This window comes from Dendrobates tinctorius, unplaced genomic scaffold (assembly GCF_039654945.1).
Source record: "Dendrobates tinctorius isolate UK_male_01 unplaced genomic scaffold, ASM3965494v1 ptg000240l, whole genome shotgun sequence".
Taxonomy (NCBI): Eukaryota; Metazoa; Chordata; class Amphibia; order Anura; family Dendrobatidae; genus Dendrobates; species Dendrobates tinctorius.
Window position 1 is genome coordinate 9539425 of NW_027361907.1, and position 18530 is coordinate 9557954.

The window sequence follows — 18530 nt, forward strand, 5'->3', positions numbered from 1 at the left end:
CAGCACATCCTGCATTGAATTACTGTACCCAATTTATTATATATTTTAGGAGTCGGAGTCGGTCCATTTTATACCGACTCCAACTCCGACTCCACCAAAATGAGCACCGACTCCGACTCCACGACTCCGACTCCACAGCCCTGAAGGGAACCATCGTCAGAGGAATCAGCCCCAAACGTCGCAGGAAAGTGTACGTGAAGGGTTACTCCACGTGCTTGCCTGTTGTTGGTTCGGGGGAGAGTGGGCCTTAGAAAGGAACCGTCGCCCCCTTCACTCCGTTAATTAAAAAATAATAATTTACAGAAAATTCAAAAATAAAATAAAAACGGTGGGGTCTGAAACCAGACCCAAGTGCCTCCTATAGACACTAAGTAAGAACTGGAGAATCTCAGCCAGCGAGAGGGTGTATACTGCAGGGGAGGAGCTAACATTTTTTCTGGTTTACTTAGTGTCCTCTTAGTGGCCAGCAGCATAACACCCACGGTCTCTGTGTCCCCCAATGAGGTGTAGGAGAAATATGCATAGTGTGACAGGCAACAAGGTGAGGGTGCAAAAAAATATCCAAAGTGTTTATTTAATTAAACTTTATTAAATCTAATTATGATCACAGCTTTTCTAAAAAAAACATTTGTTTTGTGAAGTTATTATTATGACTAGAAAAAGGTAAATACAAAAAAAATTTAAATATAATAACTTACCCCCAATTCTAATTTTCTAAGTAATTTCTTTTCAGGTACTACTATTAGATTCAGAAGGGACTCCTTTCTGCAATGGGGTCATACTTAGCCAGTCTTTGGTACTTACAACTGCAAAGTGCAGCAGTCTGCAGGATCCAATTTTCATCCTTGCAGGTAAGGGCCAAACTTAATTGTGGAAGGGTTTAGTCCTTTCTTTATGCAGGGCCATTTATGCAGTAAAATAATGATTTCATTACTTAACCCTTTATAAGAATATACTTCTTTGTATAACCTGTTTCCTTTTCTACATGAGACAAGGGCACTGAGAACAGACAGGAGATCAAGGTGGCGAGCTATCGTATCCACACAAAATACTCGAAGGACACAACAGACAATGACATTGCCCTCCTTAAACTGGAGGAAAGCATCAAGTTTCGTAAACATATTCTACCCATCTGCATCCCCCAGAAAGACTTTGCTGAGAGCGTGCTGATTCCACGTGTCCCAGGAACAGTAGGAGGCTGGACGCTAGCCTCAGAACATATGGAAACAATGCCCGTTAAATTTTCCGTAGCAGAAACTAATAAAGAAACTTGTGAATCTGCTTTCAATGCAGCACAAACGAACCGAATGTTTTGTGCCACATCAAACAGGAACATAAACTATACACTGGTGGACGGAAGCCATTTGGCTAGTGAACATAATGGCGCATGGTTCTTGACCGGGATTATGGGATCCAAAAATCACGAAGCCTGGAACCCAAAGGTGTTTACATTTACCAAAATATCCAGGTATATCATGTGGTTGAGGCAGAATGGTAGTTAATATTGTACTGGTTATTAATGCATATGTTGACAATGTTTAAGTATTGCATTACATGCAGTTACTATTCTTAATGTTGCGCTCCATAGAATATCATTTAACATGCCAAAATGCAGAAAAATTATATGTAAATCAAATTATTGTGGAAGCAAACACCAGGTCTCAAGACTGATATTGCGAGAATGGGACATTAGCAGACAATCTGTACCGACAGTTTCCAAGATCTTAATCCAGTATTAGTTATTGAAAAAAATCTTTTAAAGGCTAATTTTTTTTATTTTAAAGAAGTCCTGTTACCACCACACCCATTAGTTTTAATAAATACTTGTATTTGCTACAAAACAATTTTGGATCATCTGTTGGTAGATCTGTGTTGTACCGTTGCTCTCGTATTCACCATGTATTAATAAATAGACATCTAGGTGTTGGGGTTGTGCTCATGGACAGCTGACACCGTCCACTCAGTGCAGACGGTGTTAGATTATGTAGGGGCACGCTCCAAATGACAAGGTGGATGGAAGCACCCAAGTGTCAATTTGTTCTTAAATTTCTAGGCGGAATAATAGAGGAACAATTCAACACATAGGCCCTTATTCACAGTGTTTTTGCCAGATATCTGTTGTAGAACACTTTGAGTTGCGCAAAGATTTGGCAGCTTTTCAAAGTTGTGCAAAAATGTAGCAACTTTTAGAATTTTCATGCAAAATCCATCAAAGTGGGTTGAGCGTGGATGGGACAGGGCATGTCAAAACCAGCATGATGAATTTCTGAAAAGTTGAGGGAATGGAGTACACTTCTGGTGAGACGCACACCAGTGATAAGATGTGCCTAAATCATTAAAGGGAACCTGTCACCTCTAGAAAACACTATTTATTTGCACATATAGGGTTAGTGCAGCCTTACTCAAAGTCCGGCTACTGGGAGAAAATTAACCACTCTGTTGACGCCCCCATGACTAAAGCGGCAGCTGCCAGGAAGTAACTTTGTTTTCTCCCGGTAGCCGGAACTAGAGTAAAGTGACCGGACAGCATTGTAACAATATTTTCAAGTAAAAATGCTCAAAAAGATGTTCTGAGTATGTTTTAAGCCTTCCAACTGACTTTTACTATAGAGTATAGAGCGAATTCAGAGCGGAAGACAGCTGAAGAATGGTCAGGTCACTTCTTTTAAGCACTTTGCATCTTTGGAAACTTTTGTTTTTATATAAAATGCCTATGTTCACTATTGTCAGCCTTCAGTTAGAATTTTTTTTTAGGCGATATACCCTTAAGTTAAAAAAATAAGACAAGATTCCTATGTTTCAAAAGAATAGTGAGTGCATATTACTGGCTACAAAAACTATAAATATATTTACATGCAATTTAATTTTACCCTACTGAAATCTCCTAAATTGAAGTTGACCACATGCTGAGGCACGCATTATTCTGGTCAGAACAAAATCTAAAGCACATAATAGAAAAAAAAAATTGCTTTATTAGATTGTGAAAAATATACAAAACAGCAAAAATAATAGAAAGTTACGGTACTTATACAAGTCTATGAAATTAAAATCTGGAATTTATCATCTTCAAAGCGACTCTTGTTAACTGATTGTTGACAGGGGAGGAAAGGGATTCTGCCTGCTGACCACAAGCTTTTGATGCTGATAAGAGACATAGCCTTTAATATGCCCCTATAAAGATAACAATATAGGTCAAATATTGCACAACAAACTGTAAAAATTAACATTAAATAATGACATTTTTACTAATGTAAATCATATGGTGTGTTAACACTCTGTGATACTACATAGGAGTATGCAGATCAAGGCTGCACGTTAGGACTACATCCGGGTTAATGGCTTAAAGGATAAAATGTTGAATTTAATGTAAGCAGATTAGTCTGGTACATAAGGGTGTCTTATAGATTACATGTCTGCTTCCTTCCGAGCAAGTCCTATGTGTCAAAAATTTTACCACCGCAGTGTATGACATCCTTTTTTTTTAACATTTTTTTTGCACACCTTCCCTTTCGCATAATAAAAAGTGATATACAGTGGGGCAAAAAAGTATTTAGTCAGTCAGCAATAGTGCAAGTTCCACCACTTAAAAAGATGAGAGGCGTCTGTAATTTACATCATAGGTAGACATCAACTATGGGAGACAAACTGAGAAAAAAAAATCCAGAAAATCACATTGTCTGTTTTTTTCCCATTTTATTTGCATATTATGGTGGAAAATAAGTATTTGGTCAGAAACAAAATTTCATCTCAATACTTTGTGATATATCCTTTGTTGGCAATGACAGAGGTCAAACGTTTTCTGTAAGTCTTCACAAGGTTGCCACACACTGTTGTTGGTATGTTGGCCCATTCCTCCATGCAGATCTCCTCTAGAACAGTGATGTTTTTGGCTTTTCGCTTGGCAACACGGACTTTCAACTCCCTCCAAAGGTTTTCTATAGGGTTGAGATCTGGAGACTGGCTAGGCCACTCCAGGACCTTGAAATGCTTCTTACGAAGCCACTCCTTCGTTGCCCTGGCGGTGTGCTTTGGATCATTGTCATGTTGAAAGACCCAGCCACGTTTCATATTCAATGCCCTTGCTGATGGAAGGAGGTTTGCACTCAAAATCTCACGATACATGGCCCCATTCATTCTTTCATGTACCCGGATCAGTCGTCCTGGCCCCTTTGCAGAGAAACAGCCCCAAAGCATGATGTTTCCACCACCATGCTTTACAGTAGGTATGGTGTTTGATGGATGCAACTCAGTATTCTTTTTCCTCCAAACACGACAAGTTGTGTTTCTACCAAACAGTTCCAGTTTGGTTTCATCAGACCATAGGACATTCTCCCAAAACTCCTCTGGATCATCCAAATGCTCTCTAGCAAACTTCAGACGGGCCCGGACATGTACAGGCTTAAGCAGTGGGACACGTCTGGCACTGCAGGATCTGAGTCCATGGTGGCGTAGTGTGTTACTTATGGTAGGCCTTGTTACATTGGTCCCAGCTCTCTGCAGTTCATTCACTAGGTCCCCCCGTGTGGTTCTGGGATTTTTGCTCACCGTTCTTGTGATCATTCTGACCCCACGGGGTGGGATTTTGCGTGGAGCACCAGATCGAGGGAGATTATCAGTGGTCTTGTATGTCTTCCATTTTCTAATTATTGCTCCCACAGTTGATTTCTTCACTCCAAGCTGGTTGGCTATTGCAGATTCAGTCTTCCCAGCCTGGTGCAGGGCTACAATTTTGTTTCTGGTGTCCTTTGATAGCTCTTTGGTCTTCACCATAGTGGAGTTTGGAGTCAGACTGTTTGAGGGTGTGCACAGGTGTCTTTTTATACTGATAACAAGTTTAAACAGGTGCCATTACTACAGGTAATGAGTGGAGGAAAGAGGAGACTCTTAAAGAAGAAGTTACAGGTCTGTGAGAGCCAGAAATCTTGATTGCTTGTTTCTGACCAAATACTTATTTTCCACCATAATATGCAAATAAAATGAAAAAAAAACAGACAATGTGATTTTCTGGATTTTTTTTTCTCAGTTTGTCTCCCATAGTTGAGGTCTACCTATGATGTAAATTACAGACGCCTCTCATCTTTTTAAGTGGTGGAACTTGCACTATTGCTGACTGACTAAATACTTTTTTGCCCCACTGTATGTATTGATAAACAAAATAATGAATACAGCTATTACAATTCATATTTTGGGAATATGTTATATCACTTGTTATAATCAAGCTTTATACAATCATGCTTTGTTTCAGCTAAAGAAACCACGGCTGAGCCTGCAGATATTGTTAGAATGTTCTGCAAGATGCTGTTCTATACATAAGATGTACTCACAGAAACAAGATGCCTCTAAGTCTTTTCCAACCTAATTATCCTGGAAAATTAATAAGGGTATGTGCCTACAATCAGGAATAGCAGCTTTTTGGACCCAGCTCACCTGCACTTCCAAGTTGCACCTGCATGTTACAAGCATAGTGGATGGGATTTATAGAAATCCCATGAACACTGAGCTTCTATTACCGCTGCGTATACTCACCCGCGGCGCGGGATTACGAGCCGCAGCAGGTCAATTATCTGCAGCGGAAACGCTAGTGTCCGCTGGGTAGCTTCCCCTATAGCCATTCACTAGATGAGGTAACTTTAACTGTATGATTAGAATGCAGAATTTTGGATGCAGCAAAAATATGCTGCGTCCAAAACTCTGCTAATCCTGATTGTGGGCACGTAGCCTGACTGCTTACGAACTGTTTAATTATTACTGATGTTGAACATTATTTGGTCAGACATGCATAGGATCTCTATGGCTGTGAGCCAGAAAACTGCATTCGTTTGCAACAAGTCAGATCCCTCTCTCATATTCATAGGAATCCCATATATATGAATTTACTTTATATCTTCTCATTATCTATGCCTTTTAAATATAACTTTTATTCTAAATAAATTTACCTTTTATTCAAATCATCCATGAAGACCGGATCTTTTTTGTTTTTTTTCATATCAGTATAAAATGCATTTTTTATGTATAATCTATTAACAGCACTAGATCCGCACACTGTGATGGCAGCCGATTGGGCATTTTAATCCCTTCACGAACTTAGACGTATTGATAACGTACTGGGCACTACAATGTATGGGCACTACAACAGTAGATTTACAATTTTCACTCAGCAACATCCACTGCTGCTCTTGTGTGGAAAAAGTAAAATCTGGGGCTAAAACTATTTTTTCTTCACTGCCTAATGGTATAAATTTCTGTGAGGCACATGCGGTGTCAACATGCTCACTGCACCCCAAGACTCATTAATTGAGAGGTATAGTTTGTAAAATTATGCAGCTTGTGAGTTTTTTTTTTTGCTGTTCTGGCACCTTACGGGCTCTGCCAATGTGACATAAAAACCAGTCCAGCAAAATGTGAACTCCAATCTGGTGATTCTTCAATTCTGAGCTTTGCACTGTGCCTAAAAAGTAGTTTTCGACCAAATATGGGGCATCAGTGTACTCAGGAGAAATTGCACAACAAATTGTATGGTGCAATTCCTCCTGTAATCCTTGAGAAAATAAAAAAATTCTGGCAAATCTCACCACACATCTAAATAAGTTTCTTGAGGGGGTCTAGTTTATAAAATGGAGGGTCAATTGTGGGGAGTTTCCACTGCTTAGGCACATCAGGGGCTCTTCAAATGCGACATGGCGTCCGTTCTTGATTCCAGCCAATTTTGCGTTCAAAAAGTTAAACGGTGCTCCTCCACTTCTAAGCCCTGCTGTGCGCCAAAACAGAGGATTTCCCCCACAAATGGGGCATCTGTGTGCTCAGGAGAAATTTCAGAACAAATTTTGGTGTCGATTCTTTCCTGATACCCTTTTGAGAATAAAAAAAAATTGGGTCTGAAATAACATTTTTGTAAAAAAAAGTTAAATGTTCATTTTTTTCCTTCCACATTGCTTCAGTTCCTGTGAAGCACCTGAATGGTTAATAAACTTCTTCAATGTGGTTATGAGTACCATGAGGGGTGCAGTTTTTAGAATGATGTCAATTTATTTTCTGTCACATAGGCCGCTCAAAATCACTTCAACTGTGAGGTGGTCCCTAAAAAATGGTTTTGTAAGTTTTGTTGGAAAAATGAGAAATCGCTGGTCAACTTTATCCCTTGTAAAAAATTGTGGTAATGTGAAGTAGACGTGTGCTGTTATTTATTAACTGATTATTAATATGATTTAAGGGAATAAAAATTAAAAGCTTGAAAATTGCTAAATTTTATCCAAATTTCTGATTTTTTCACAAATAAATGTAAGTCATGTCGACCAAATTTTAACACTATCATGAGGTACAATATGTCACAGAAAAACTACTTCCGAATCAGTGGGATCAATTGACGCGTTCTAGAGTAATGACCTCATAAAGTGACAGTGGTCGGAATTGAAAAATCTGACGTGGTCATGAAGGTGAAAACAGGCTTTGGGGGATGAAGCGGTTAATAAATATTCCCTCTCTTATAGCTGTTAGGGTCTAATGTTCACAATGGATTATATAGCAATGCATAGGTCCATTAAGTTCTCCAAAGGAAAAGCTACACTTCCCTGTGTAATAATTCTAATCTGTTTACTTTGTCTTGCCCTAAAATCCAATCTCTCAGCTCACCGATCTCATACAACACGTATGTTAGAGAAGACTGTGTAAACTATTTTAAAATAGTTCAAAAATTTCCTTGAAAGCTAATTACATAATAAAATAAAAGGTAAATAATTGGCTAAAGATATCATTAATGTACCGTGTAGATCAGATTGGCTATGATACAATTCACTTCATCGATATCCACATCCTGCACTTGCATAAATTTTAGGGCTACCAGAAAGGCATCCAGAGAGAGCTGATGTGTCCGCAGTAACAAATATCTGCATATGGTGAATGAAAACATAAAAAAAATATTAATCATTTGTATAATGCGCAACAACAGATACTTCTGCATCTCAATTAACCTAAACCCTTTTGGATCAATGTTGCCTCCCAGAATCCTATAACGCACATTTTAAAAATGGCATGTCTGTCTAAATCAGACCTGGGCAAAGTGCGGCCCGTGGGCCACATCCGGCCCTCTGGCTGTCTCAGTCCAGGCCGCAGACACAGACAGCCGTGGGGCTGAAAACCTGAGGTCTGCGGGCCGAACGGTGCCCGTCCGCTCGCTCGCTGTCTCCCGCAGTCAGCATTGGTGGAGGAGCCTCTGGCCACTTCCTCCACCAATCAGCGTGAAACAGCTGATGAGATGACGTCATGTCATAGCGTCAGCTGTGTACCACTGGAGAGTCAGCGCATCGGAGACAGTAGCAGAAGCAGGGCGCAAGGAAACGAGACCAAGGTGAGTATTTGGTGTTTTTTTTTTTTTCAATGTGTATGAATATGGGGGTGAACATGGGGATTCTATGGGGGTGAACGTGGGGATTCTATGGGGGAGGACGTGGGGATTCTATGGGGGGGGACGTGGGGATTCTATGGGGGTGACATGCAGCACCTGGGGAGGCTATGAGGTGACATGCTGCACATGGTGAGGCTATGGGAAGGCTGTATACTGTTGTGCAATATATGGGGAGGCTGTGGGGGCTCAATCAGTATATGGGGAGGCCTCATTCAGTATGTGGAGAGACTGTGGAGATCATGCTGTATATAAGAACGCTGTGTGGTGCTCATACAGTTTTATGTGGAGGCTGTGTGGGGCCTCATGCAGTATATGGGGAAACTGTGGCTCATGCCGTACATGGGGAAGCTGTGTGGGGCTCATGCCGTACATGGGGAGGCTGTGTGGGGCTCATGCCGTACATGGGGAGGCTGTGTGGGGCTCATGCCGTACATGGGGAGGCTGTGTGGGGCTCATGCCGTACATGGGGAGGCTGTGTGGGGCTCATGCCATACATGGGGAGGCTGTGTGGGGCTCATGCCATACATGGGGAGGCTGTGTGGGGCTCATGCCGTGTATAGGGAGGCTGTGTGGGGCTCATGCCGTACATGGGGAGGCTGTGTGGGGCTCATGCTGTATATAAGAAAGCTGTGTGGGGCTCATGCAGTATATGGGGAAACTGGGGCTCATGCAGTACATGGGGAGGCTGTGTGGGGCTCATGCCGTGTATAGGGAGGCTGTGTGGGGCTCATGCCGTACATGGGGAGGCTGTGTGGGGCTCATGCTGTGTATAGGGAGGCTGTGTGGGGCTCATGCCGTATATAGAGAGGCTGTGTGTGGCTCATGCCGTGTATAGGGAGGCTGTGTGAGGCTCATGATGTATATTATGGGCTGTGGGGGTTCAAAGATATATAGGGGGTGTCAGCATACTTAATTCTGCTCAATATTAAGTGATAATATTAATTTATTAATATTAATTGTGAGTAGAATTAATTTCAAGCTATTAGTTCGGCCCTCCACAACAGTCATGGTCTCTCATGTGGCCCCTCAGGAAAATTAATTGTACACCCCTGGTCTAAATGATCGAAACGAGATTCATTCATTTACCGTATATACTCGTGTATAAGCCGAGATTTTCAGCCCATTTTTGGGGGCTGAAAGTCCCCCTCTCGGCTTATACATGAGTCATATACCGGGGGGGGGGCGAGCGGGGGTGTCAGAGATCATACTCGCCTCTCCTGGCACTTCTCTGCAGCCTCTGCGTCTCCCTCTGCCGTTTGCTTCCTGCTTTCAACGGTCACGTGGTACCGCTCATTAAACTCATGAATATGCGCATATTTAATGAGCGGTACCATGTAACCAGCTGTATGCAGGAAGCAGACGGCAGTGGGAGAAGCAGAGGCTGCCGCTGCAGAGAAGACCTTTCACTAGGAGGGGTGAGTATGACGGGGGCTAAGTGATATTCACTTGCCCCCGTTCCAAGCCATGCACCGTTGTGTCTCCGGGTCCTCCTGCTGTGACGGCAGAGGGTGCGATGACGTAGTCAGTGCGCGTCCTCTGCTGTCAATGCAGAGATCCGGGAGACACAGCGGTGCACGGCTTGGAACGGGGACAGGTGAATATCGCCACTGCCAAGGGCTCAGGACACCGGCACCTGGCCCCCAGTGACGGAGAGGTGAGTATGTCTTTTTTTTATTGCAGCAGCAGCAGCAAATAAGGGGTATATATGGAGCATCTTATGGGACAGCATTAACCCTTGTGGAGCAGCATATGGGGGGTATTTATGGGGCAGCAGCATATGGGGGGTATTTATGGGGCAGCATTAACCCTTGTGCAGCAGCATATGGGGGGTATTTATGGGGCAGCATTAACCCTTGTGCAGCAGCATATGGGGGGTATTTATGGAGCATCTTCTTGGGCCAGCATTAACCCTTGTGGAGCAGCATATGGGGGGTTTTATCTATGGAGCATTTTCTCGGACCACCATTTAACCCTAGGCTTATACGCGAGTAAATAAGTTTTACCAGTTTTTGTGGCAAAATTAGGGGGTCGGCTTATACACGGGTCAGCTTATACACGAGTATATACAGTAGTTTGTACTGTATTACACATTGTGTGCATTTACCCCAAATCTTTCCAGACAACCAATTGCCCTTTGGAAATTATATCTACGACCCAATCACCCTGCGATGCTGTGTCTTGAGATTCTAATATTCCTACACAGTGTGGCACAGTAAACTTACACTTTCTTAAAAAGATTCCTGTGTGTGATTATCTTCAATTTCTCCAGGATCAGGAAGATGCCACAACGGATGAAAAAAGTTTCATGTTTGGTCAAAGCCTCGGTCAGCAGTAACAAATTCCCATCACTGAGAACACAAACAGTGAGATGAGGAAGGAGACTTGTGTATTATGTATCACTACAAAGAAAACATTCTCCATACAGCGTACTGAGCAAATGGCGATGACGTTCCCAATAACCCTGCCAGATGGCAGAAAAGGGAGCCACATACGTATATAACAGGGTGTATGGACTATTCAGAATGGTTGCATCAATGATTAAGGCTGTGTTCACACCACATGTTTGTCACACGTCAGCGATTTCCTTGTGGCTTCTGTCTGATGTCCTCAAACTTTACTGACTTTAACGAGGCGGACGGAGTCACTTTGTGCTTGGTCTCACCATATTTTAGGTGGTATCCGCCTTTTTTAAGCAAGTACAAAGGTAGTGAACCACAGTTTTGTATCCGCCTTAAAAAAGGCAGACACTAAGGCAAATGAGATCAGACCGAGGATGTGACTGTCTCCCTCATTAGGTTCAATGGTGTCACCAGAGTAAAGGCCCTTTTACATTTAGCGATGCACCAGCGATCCGACCCGGTCAGGATCGCTGGTGCATCGCTAAATGATCGCTAGTGAGCTTTCACACAGAAAGATCTCACAGCGATGCAGCAGACAATACTCACCTTTCACACACAGCGATCCTGACGTCCTCCCGCCCGCGTCCAGCGTCACTCGTCTCACACAGCAGGAAGCCCCAGCAGGAAGCAGACGACGAGAAATGGAGCCGCTCGATCTCGAGCGATCCACGATGGACAGCGGGGGAGCTGGTCGGAGGTAAGTATCACACATAGCGATATCGCTATAACGTCACAAAATCAGTGACGTTATAGCGATATCGCTAGCGATATCGCTATGTGTAAAACCCCCTTTAGTGAGAGAAATGATCAGCAGCTTTGTCTGGGGATAAGCTGCTGCAGGAGACTGTTCTGATAATCATAGCACTCAGAGGAGGCCTTGTGCTGACCCTTTCACTGCCATCATCTGTACTCCAAGTGACTATATTCTGATATCAATGCAACTAAAGACAGGCAAATAGACTGGGAAAAAGCAGATGTATGGCTTCCAATTTATCAGAGCTTTGTCTGCAAGATATTGTTCTGATAAGTATAGAACTCCGAGAAAGAAATGGGTGTTAAACCTTTAAGTGCTTTCATCTGTACTCCACATGAGTACATTCTGATATCAATGCAACTAAAGGTAGGCAAAGAGACTGGGGAAAAGCAGAGATATGAATTCCACTTAAAGCTGGAGTCACACATAGCGACTTACCAGCGATCCCGACAACGATATCAGGATCGCTGGTAAGTCGCTATGTGATCGCTGGTGAGCTGTCACACAGACAGCTTCACCAGCGATCAGCACAGCGACGCCGAGCGCGCGGCGTCGCTGTGTTCGTTAGTTACCAGCGCGCAGATGCAGGGAACTGGCAACTAACGTACAAATCGGGTATCCAAGGGACGTGCGTCCCTAGATACCCGATGTGTACGTTACCAGCTCCCTGCATCAGCGCACTGGTAACTAACGTACACATCAGGTATCTAAGGGACGCGCGTCCCTTGGATACCCGATGTGTACGTTAGTTACCAGCTGACCGCTGGTCTCCCGCCTGTCACACGCAGCGATGCGTGCTGGCCAGCGGGAGATCAGCGATGAAAGAAATGTCCAGAGGTTTCTTGCAGCGATCAGTGATACCGGCAGGGGGGCCGGTCGCTGATCGCTGTCACACACAACGATCTCGCTGGTGAGATCGCTGTTGTGTCACAAAACTTGTGACTCAGCAGCGATCTCGCTAGCGAGATCGCTATGTGTGACGGGGCCTTTAGGGACTTGCCTTCATTCGTGTAAAAAAAAAAAAAAAAAAAGCTACATGTAAGTGGCTTCAAAACCCTTTGCTTTCCCCAATATATTAGGCTACTTTCACATGTCCGTTGGTGGCATTCCGGCGCTGTGCGGCAAAAAGATGGAGTGCTGGATCCAGCCGTGAACGGAGGGACCGGAAGTATATGCGGCGCATCTTACGGCGCCTGACTCGGCTATGTTGCAAAGGAGTCGCCGGGGAAGAAAAGGATCCACGAGCCGGTGAACGGGGTATGAAAAAGAGAGAGAGAACGGGGTATGAAAAAGAGAGAGAGAGAACGGGGTATGAAGGAGAGAGAGGGATATCCGGGCATGTGCACAGGGTAAAACCGTGCATGCGGTGGCCGGATCAGGTAGAAGCCTGATCCGGCGGCCGGAATGTGCCATTGAGAAACATTGTCCTGCAGAGCCAGAAGGGCCGCATACGTCCATGTCCGGCTTTTTTCACCAGACAAAAAAACGCTACAGCACACGTCCTGTCCGGCCGCCGGACAGAGGAATTCAGCTGGATCCGGTAAAAACCGGAACAAACGGAAGCACATTCGGCGCAATCCGGCGCATGTGCTTCTCAATGACAAAAAAACGCATCCGGCGGTAAAAAAAAAAACAGATCCGTTTTTTTTACACACATGCCGGATTGTGCCTGATGGCACAAACCGGATGTGTGAAAGAGGCCTTAGTCTGACCTCAGCTGAATTGTGATCAGAATGTACTCATTTGGCGTATAGATGATAGCATTGAATGGATCAGCACCTGTCTCAACCTCTAAATGTTATGCTATTGAAACAGTCTCCTTCTGCAGCTTATCCTCAGAGTTAAGGAGACAAAGGTGTTGACCCTTTCACTGCCATGATCTGTACGCCAAATAAGTATATACTGATAGCAATGCAGCTAGTGTGGCCTATACACTGGGGAAGAGCAGGGGTTTGGAAGCCACTTACATGCAATAACATTACAGAAATGAAGACAAATTCCCTAATAAGGTGATTTGCAAAGTTGCTTAACTTCCCATGCTGGACAAGATTAGTAAAATAAATAAAAGTTTAACTACTCTTTAATCAAAGTATAGCAACTTTAAAATATACTGTTGGCTTTAAGATGTCCTTAGATTCCAGCAGCAGCAGCAGCCACATTAGTCATTATCTGCTTGCTCCACCACCACACAGTCATGCTGCGCCTTTAAGCCCCCGTTACACACTGCGATATCGCTAGCATTATCGCTGTAAAGTCACCGATTTTGTGACGTAGCAGCGATATTGCTAGCGATATCACTACATGTGATACTTACCTCCGACCGGCTCCCCCGCTGATTATCGCTGGTCGTGTGAGAAGGTCCTGGATCATTTCTCGTCGGGCGCTTCCTGCTGGGCTTCCTGTGGCCCGATGAGCGGCGCGTGGATGCGGGCGGGAGGACGCAGGATCGCCGCGTCTGACAGGTAAGTAGCGACCCCCGACCCCTGCTACGTTGCTGGTGAGATCTGCCTGTGTGGCAGCTCACTAGCGACCACTTAGCGATGCACCAGCGATCCATATCGTTGTCGGGATCGCTGGTGCATCACTAAGTGTAACGGTACCCTAACTGTGCTCTGTGCTAGACTGTATGTAAGCTATCACAGGAGGAGGCTGGCTGACACTGACAGGGCAATTTATAAGTAAAGGCTGCGGACATCTACAGTTTATCCACTTCTCTTTTGAACCTGTAAATCTAATAGCCTGGTGGCCGAATTTTAAATGGATTTTCCAGTGTTAAAATAGTGATCGATCCATAGTACAGGTCATCAATATCAGATCTGTTGGGAACCAACTCCTAGCAGCACCGCAATCAGCAGTTTTCAGTTTCAGCTGCGCTCTGTTCTTTGTGTTGTGGCTGTTATCAAGTGACATGGCTCTTATTGAAGTGAATAGGAGCTGAACTACAGTATCAGGGAACAGCCACAACACAGTGTACAGAGTAATATTGTCCCGGCTCCATGTAATGTTGACTTCCAGCCGTCAAGACTGAAAACAGCTGGGAATTCACATACTTAAGATAAGTCGTCAATCACGGAAACCTGGAAACTGTTATTAAGATTCCCCGATCCACACCGTCCACCAGAATGTACATACCGGACAGCCTTTGTCACGTCTGCAAACTGCATCAGGTCATATTTTTTCAGAAGCTGAATGGTTGGCATGTGACCCTAAAGGTTAATGGAAAAGCAGTCACACACTGTGTATTCAGATAATGCAGAGCATACAATACAGTTAGTACATATCAAATTATGAATAAATACTAAGCAAACAGATGTAGCAGTGCCAAAACTGTTCGGGTTACACAGAATAGAAAAGGCAAAATTCTGTCTGAATAGCTCATACCCCACTTGACTTATAGCCCCATACACATTAGATTAACGTTGGGCACACTCGCCAATACAGATGGGTTCAGGCAACAATCTAATATGTATGGGCTCAGGACCCCCGAATCTCCCGCAGCAGATGGTGTTTGGGGAAAGAAGATTCCAGCATGTCCAACTTCGGACTGTCTATGCCTTTGTTCTCCCTGACATTAGAGGCATCTGGCAGAGTGAGAGCTCCTGTGTATGGGAGAGTTGGGCGAGAGCTGCCAGCTGAATGATTGGCTGCACCCCTGTTTAGCCGACAGTCATCTAAAGTGTATGGGGGTCTTTCGAATCTACAACACAGTGAAAGCCATCATTACTACACACAGTTATTAAGTAGCCACCACAGACACTGTGAATACTGGTGAAATAAATCCATATTTAGATTTAGAGGAGTATTTGCTTTAAAGGTGTTCTAAAGTCTGACAAACATATAACACCATTGATGGGAAGATTTGGTGCCTCCTCGTTATCCACCGATTCCAGGGCTCCTCTTCTTCCCCCAAATGGCCGCAGTGCTTCTCCAATATATGCGTCCACCCGATCAGTAGCATAATAAAAAGGAGGGCGCTAGGTAAATCTTCAGATCATCCATACATTTTCGTATGAGACGGGAGTGGAGCTTTCATGGCCATTCCAGAGAGTAGAGAACCGTGAACTTGTGACAAGGCAAAGGACCAGGGATTTTAATGGGGGCCTGATCTGTTGTGCTGTGTACTCAGCAGGGGCCAGTTCTCCAGCAGGAAAACTGGCAATAAGACTAGGTTACATGAGTATAAAGGCCCACAAAGCACGAGGTAAAAAATGACTTTGTTAGATGTAGACTTTTGGAACTAAAATGAAATGTGAATCACCTGAAAGAGGCTTTAGATCCCACACAAGATAAATCGCTCACAAACGCTAATGTGCTATAGTAGCCGCTAAGGACCCCGGACACTCACCAGGAGCATCTTTACAGGCAGCAGGTATATGAGAATCATCCTTTTATTTTTCTGGCAGGAGCGGAGACAATGCCTAAAGGCAAATGACAGGTATTCCTCAGCTGTCGGGACAAATATAGTAAATGAAAGTTTAATATCATTATTTAGTTTATAAGCCAACAGAAGATAGAAGGGCTAGTCTGGCTCCAGTCTAACAGACTAGATTACTAGATACACAACGGACCCCTTCTTAAAGAGGTTATCTGAGACCTTAACAGTGATGGTCTACCCTTGGGATAGGTCATTGATATTTTGACTGATGGAGGTGCCACACTAGGCATTGATTTAATAGGGGTTGGATGTGTCGTACACAGCCGCATCCACTGCCCTGGCAACCCCACCAACAGGCATTATTATAGGCCATTACTGTAAAAGTCCAGAAACGTGCCCAGTGCTGTACAATACCCTTTTCACTCTGAGTACAAGATAAACATTAGTGCTGGATGATCACTACTACAAGACTTACCTTTTTTGAACTCGCTGTCAAACATGGCTTTCTGACCCACATAGTATCTATAAGTGACCTTTTGTGAAAGGGTATAGTCTTCTTTGAAGTTAGAACTTTCAATTGCTCTGATCAAGGGCTTGCATAAATGGAGTTTACTGATCTGAAATAGAAAATTAATATGAAGTCATGTAGCACACACCGAACCCTTCAGTAGGACACTTTAAAAATTCCCTATAAGAAATGGGTCAGTAAGAAAAAACAAATTCTTATTGTATCTGAGACTCCACCAATTTCCTGTCAATAAATGGTTATAAGTGGGGAAAAGGCCTTTGACGATGAAATTTCACTGATTTTTTTTTTATTTACACAGAGTATGCCCTCCAATTGGTGATGCCACTGATTCTGGAACAGTTTTTTCTTTTTCTTCTGTTCCCCTCCATTCCAAAGTTATGCAACCCAGAAATAAAAGTGCAAATTGTCCCTTCAACCAACTGGGTGTTTAACACAGAACTTCTCTGTGGGGGTTTACATTTTCAACTCTGCTGCTGGCCTATCAGAACACAGTCACACCCGCAGAACTCTATGGTATATGCCCAGTTGGTTGAAGGGAAAATTTGCATCGTTATTTCTGGGAGGACACAACTTTGGAATACAGGGGCACAGAAGAAAAAGAAAACCTGTTCCAGAATCAGTGGGGCAAGACCAAACGAAGGAGGTAATCAGTTTAAACTAAATAATCCAGGGAAAGTTCTTTAGAAAAAAAAGAAAAAAAAAAGGAAAAACTACTAGAAACTTACCTTGAAATAAATTTTGAAAAGTTGATTGACCAGAAACAACATTCCCCACTTTTTGGAGTCCTCAAAAGCTGCACGGCTGTTGTGAAAAGCAAAACAGCATACAATCACAAAGAAAACTAAGCAAACAAAGTAAAAGAACACTCTTGTGATGGGAGGCAGGAACTGGGAATTGGTCATTTGGTTTCTATTGTATAGTTAAGCGGTTTGAAACAATTAAAGGGAATATATAAGCAGGTTTCTACTTTGTAGTCTGGGAGCAGCATGATGTAGGATTTTAGAGCCTGATTCCAGTAATGTATCACTTTGTGAGTTGCTTGCTGTCTTTTTAATACAATCACTGTTTTTTTCTGGCTGCAGGTCTAGCAGTACTTAGAATATTGAGATCTGTATAACTCCACCGTGTTACACCACTGATTGGCAGCTTTCTATGTACACTGTGCAGAGGTAGAAAGCTTCTAATCTGTAGTGGGGGTGAGGTTACAGAAAAGTTCATTTTATTGGAACTACATGGAGAGATGAAATTAGTTCAATGCGATCCCAGGCCGTATCCCCACCCCCTATTCTGCTCCAGTTGACCGACCAGTCTTTCTCATGTATGTAGATAGGGGGAGACCTATTCAACCACCTGGGGTGAAGTGAGAGAACCTGGCTGGTTACCGCATTGAATTCATCTCTTCAAAACTATGCTGGAGTGTTTCAGAGTAAACTATACTTGTCTGCAATGGTGCAGCCAGGTTCTGATTCATGCTACTCGTGGCTTGGGCAGCATGAATCAAGTGACAGGTTCCCTTTAAATGCAGCTGTCAGTGATTGACAATGGCATCTAAATGGTTAAACAACAGTCATCATCTGCAGTCATCATCTGCCACATGTGCACTGTTGGAATAAGAGAGGGCTATATAAGCGAGTAAAATAAACAATAAGATTAATTCTGAGGACACCGGCATAGCTCAATATCAATTTACTAAGGGGTTAAGCAGCTTACTAAACAAAACGTATAATTAAAATATGGAAGAAAACTACTTAAAATTGCATTAAAAAGTGGTCTTCTGGTGGGTATCCAATATGAATAATAAATAGTGTGATTGGTAGTCTGACTAAATAAAGTAGTTTTCCTGCATGTTCTAATACATAGCTTAGCTGTAAAGCTAGGAGGAAGCAATTTAGACTAATTGTACAGGGTCACTTCCATATGGGAAATACTCACGTATCACTAGCACACACTCTGAAGCAGCTCATCAATAGTTCGGCAGCTTTTTCCAGCATATCTCCAATTTTTGCTTTTCCTTTTTTCGCTAGCTGTTGGTCAGCCTAAAGAAAAAAAATATGAAGTTCAAAAAGTTTAAA

General features: G+C 43.2%; 2 protein-coding genes across 2 annotated transcripts in view; one reads left to right on the forward strand and one right to left on the reverse strand.

Moving 5' to 3' along the window:
• The window catches only part of PROZ (protein Z, vitamin K dependent plasma glycoprotein), a 68739-nt gene extending 67230 nt beyond the window's left edge, over positions 1-1509 (forward strand). Inside the window, exons 7-8 of the mRNA XM_073556860.1 lie at positions 734-851; positions 991-1509. Coding sequence (XP_073412961.1) covers positions 734-851; positions 991-1502 — 630 coding nt within the window. The 3' untranslated portion in view covers positions 1503-1509. The remainder of the gene's footprint in view (positions 1-733; positions 852-990) is intronic.
• A 1440-nt stretch (positions 1510-2949) lies between these two features.
• PCID2 (PCI domain containing 2) overlaps positions 2950-18530 on the reverse strand; it is a 51405-nt gene continuing 35824 nt past the window's right edge. Inside the window, exons 6-13 of the mRNA XM_073556862.1 lie at positions 18391-18494; positions 17184-17259; positions 16405-16546; positions 15900-16000; positions 14687-14760; positions 10624-10749; positions 7760-7883; positions 2950-3171 (exon numbers count right to left, since the gene is read on the reverse strand). Of these exons, the coding sequence (XP_073412963.1) occupies positions 3082-3171; positions 7760-7883; positions 10624-10749; positions 14687-14760; positions 15900-16000; positions 16405-16546; positions 17184-17259; positions 18391-18494 (837 nt within the window). The 3' untranslated portion in view covers positions 2950-3081. The remainder of the gene's footprint in view (positions 3172-7759; positions 7884-10623; positions 10750-14686; positions 14761-15899; positions 16001-16404; positions 16547-17183; positions 17260-18390; positions 18495-18530) is intronic.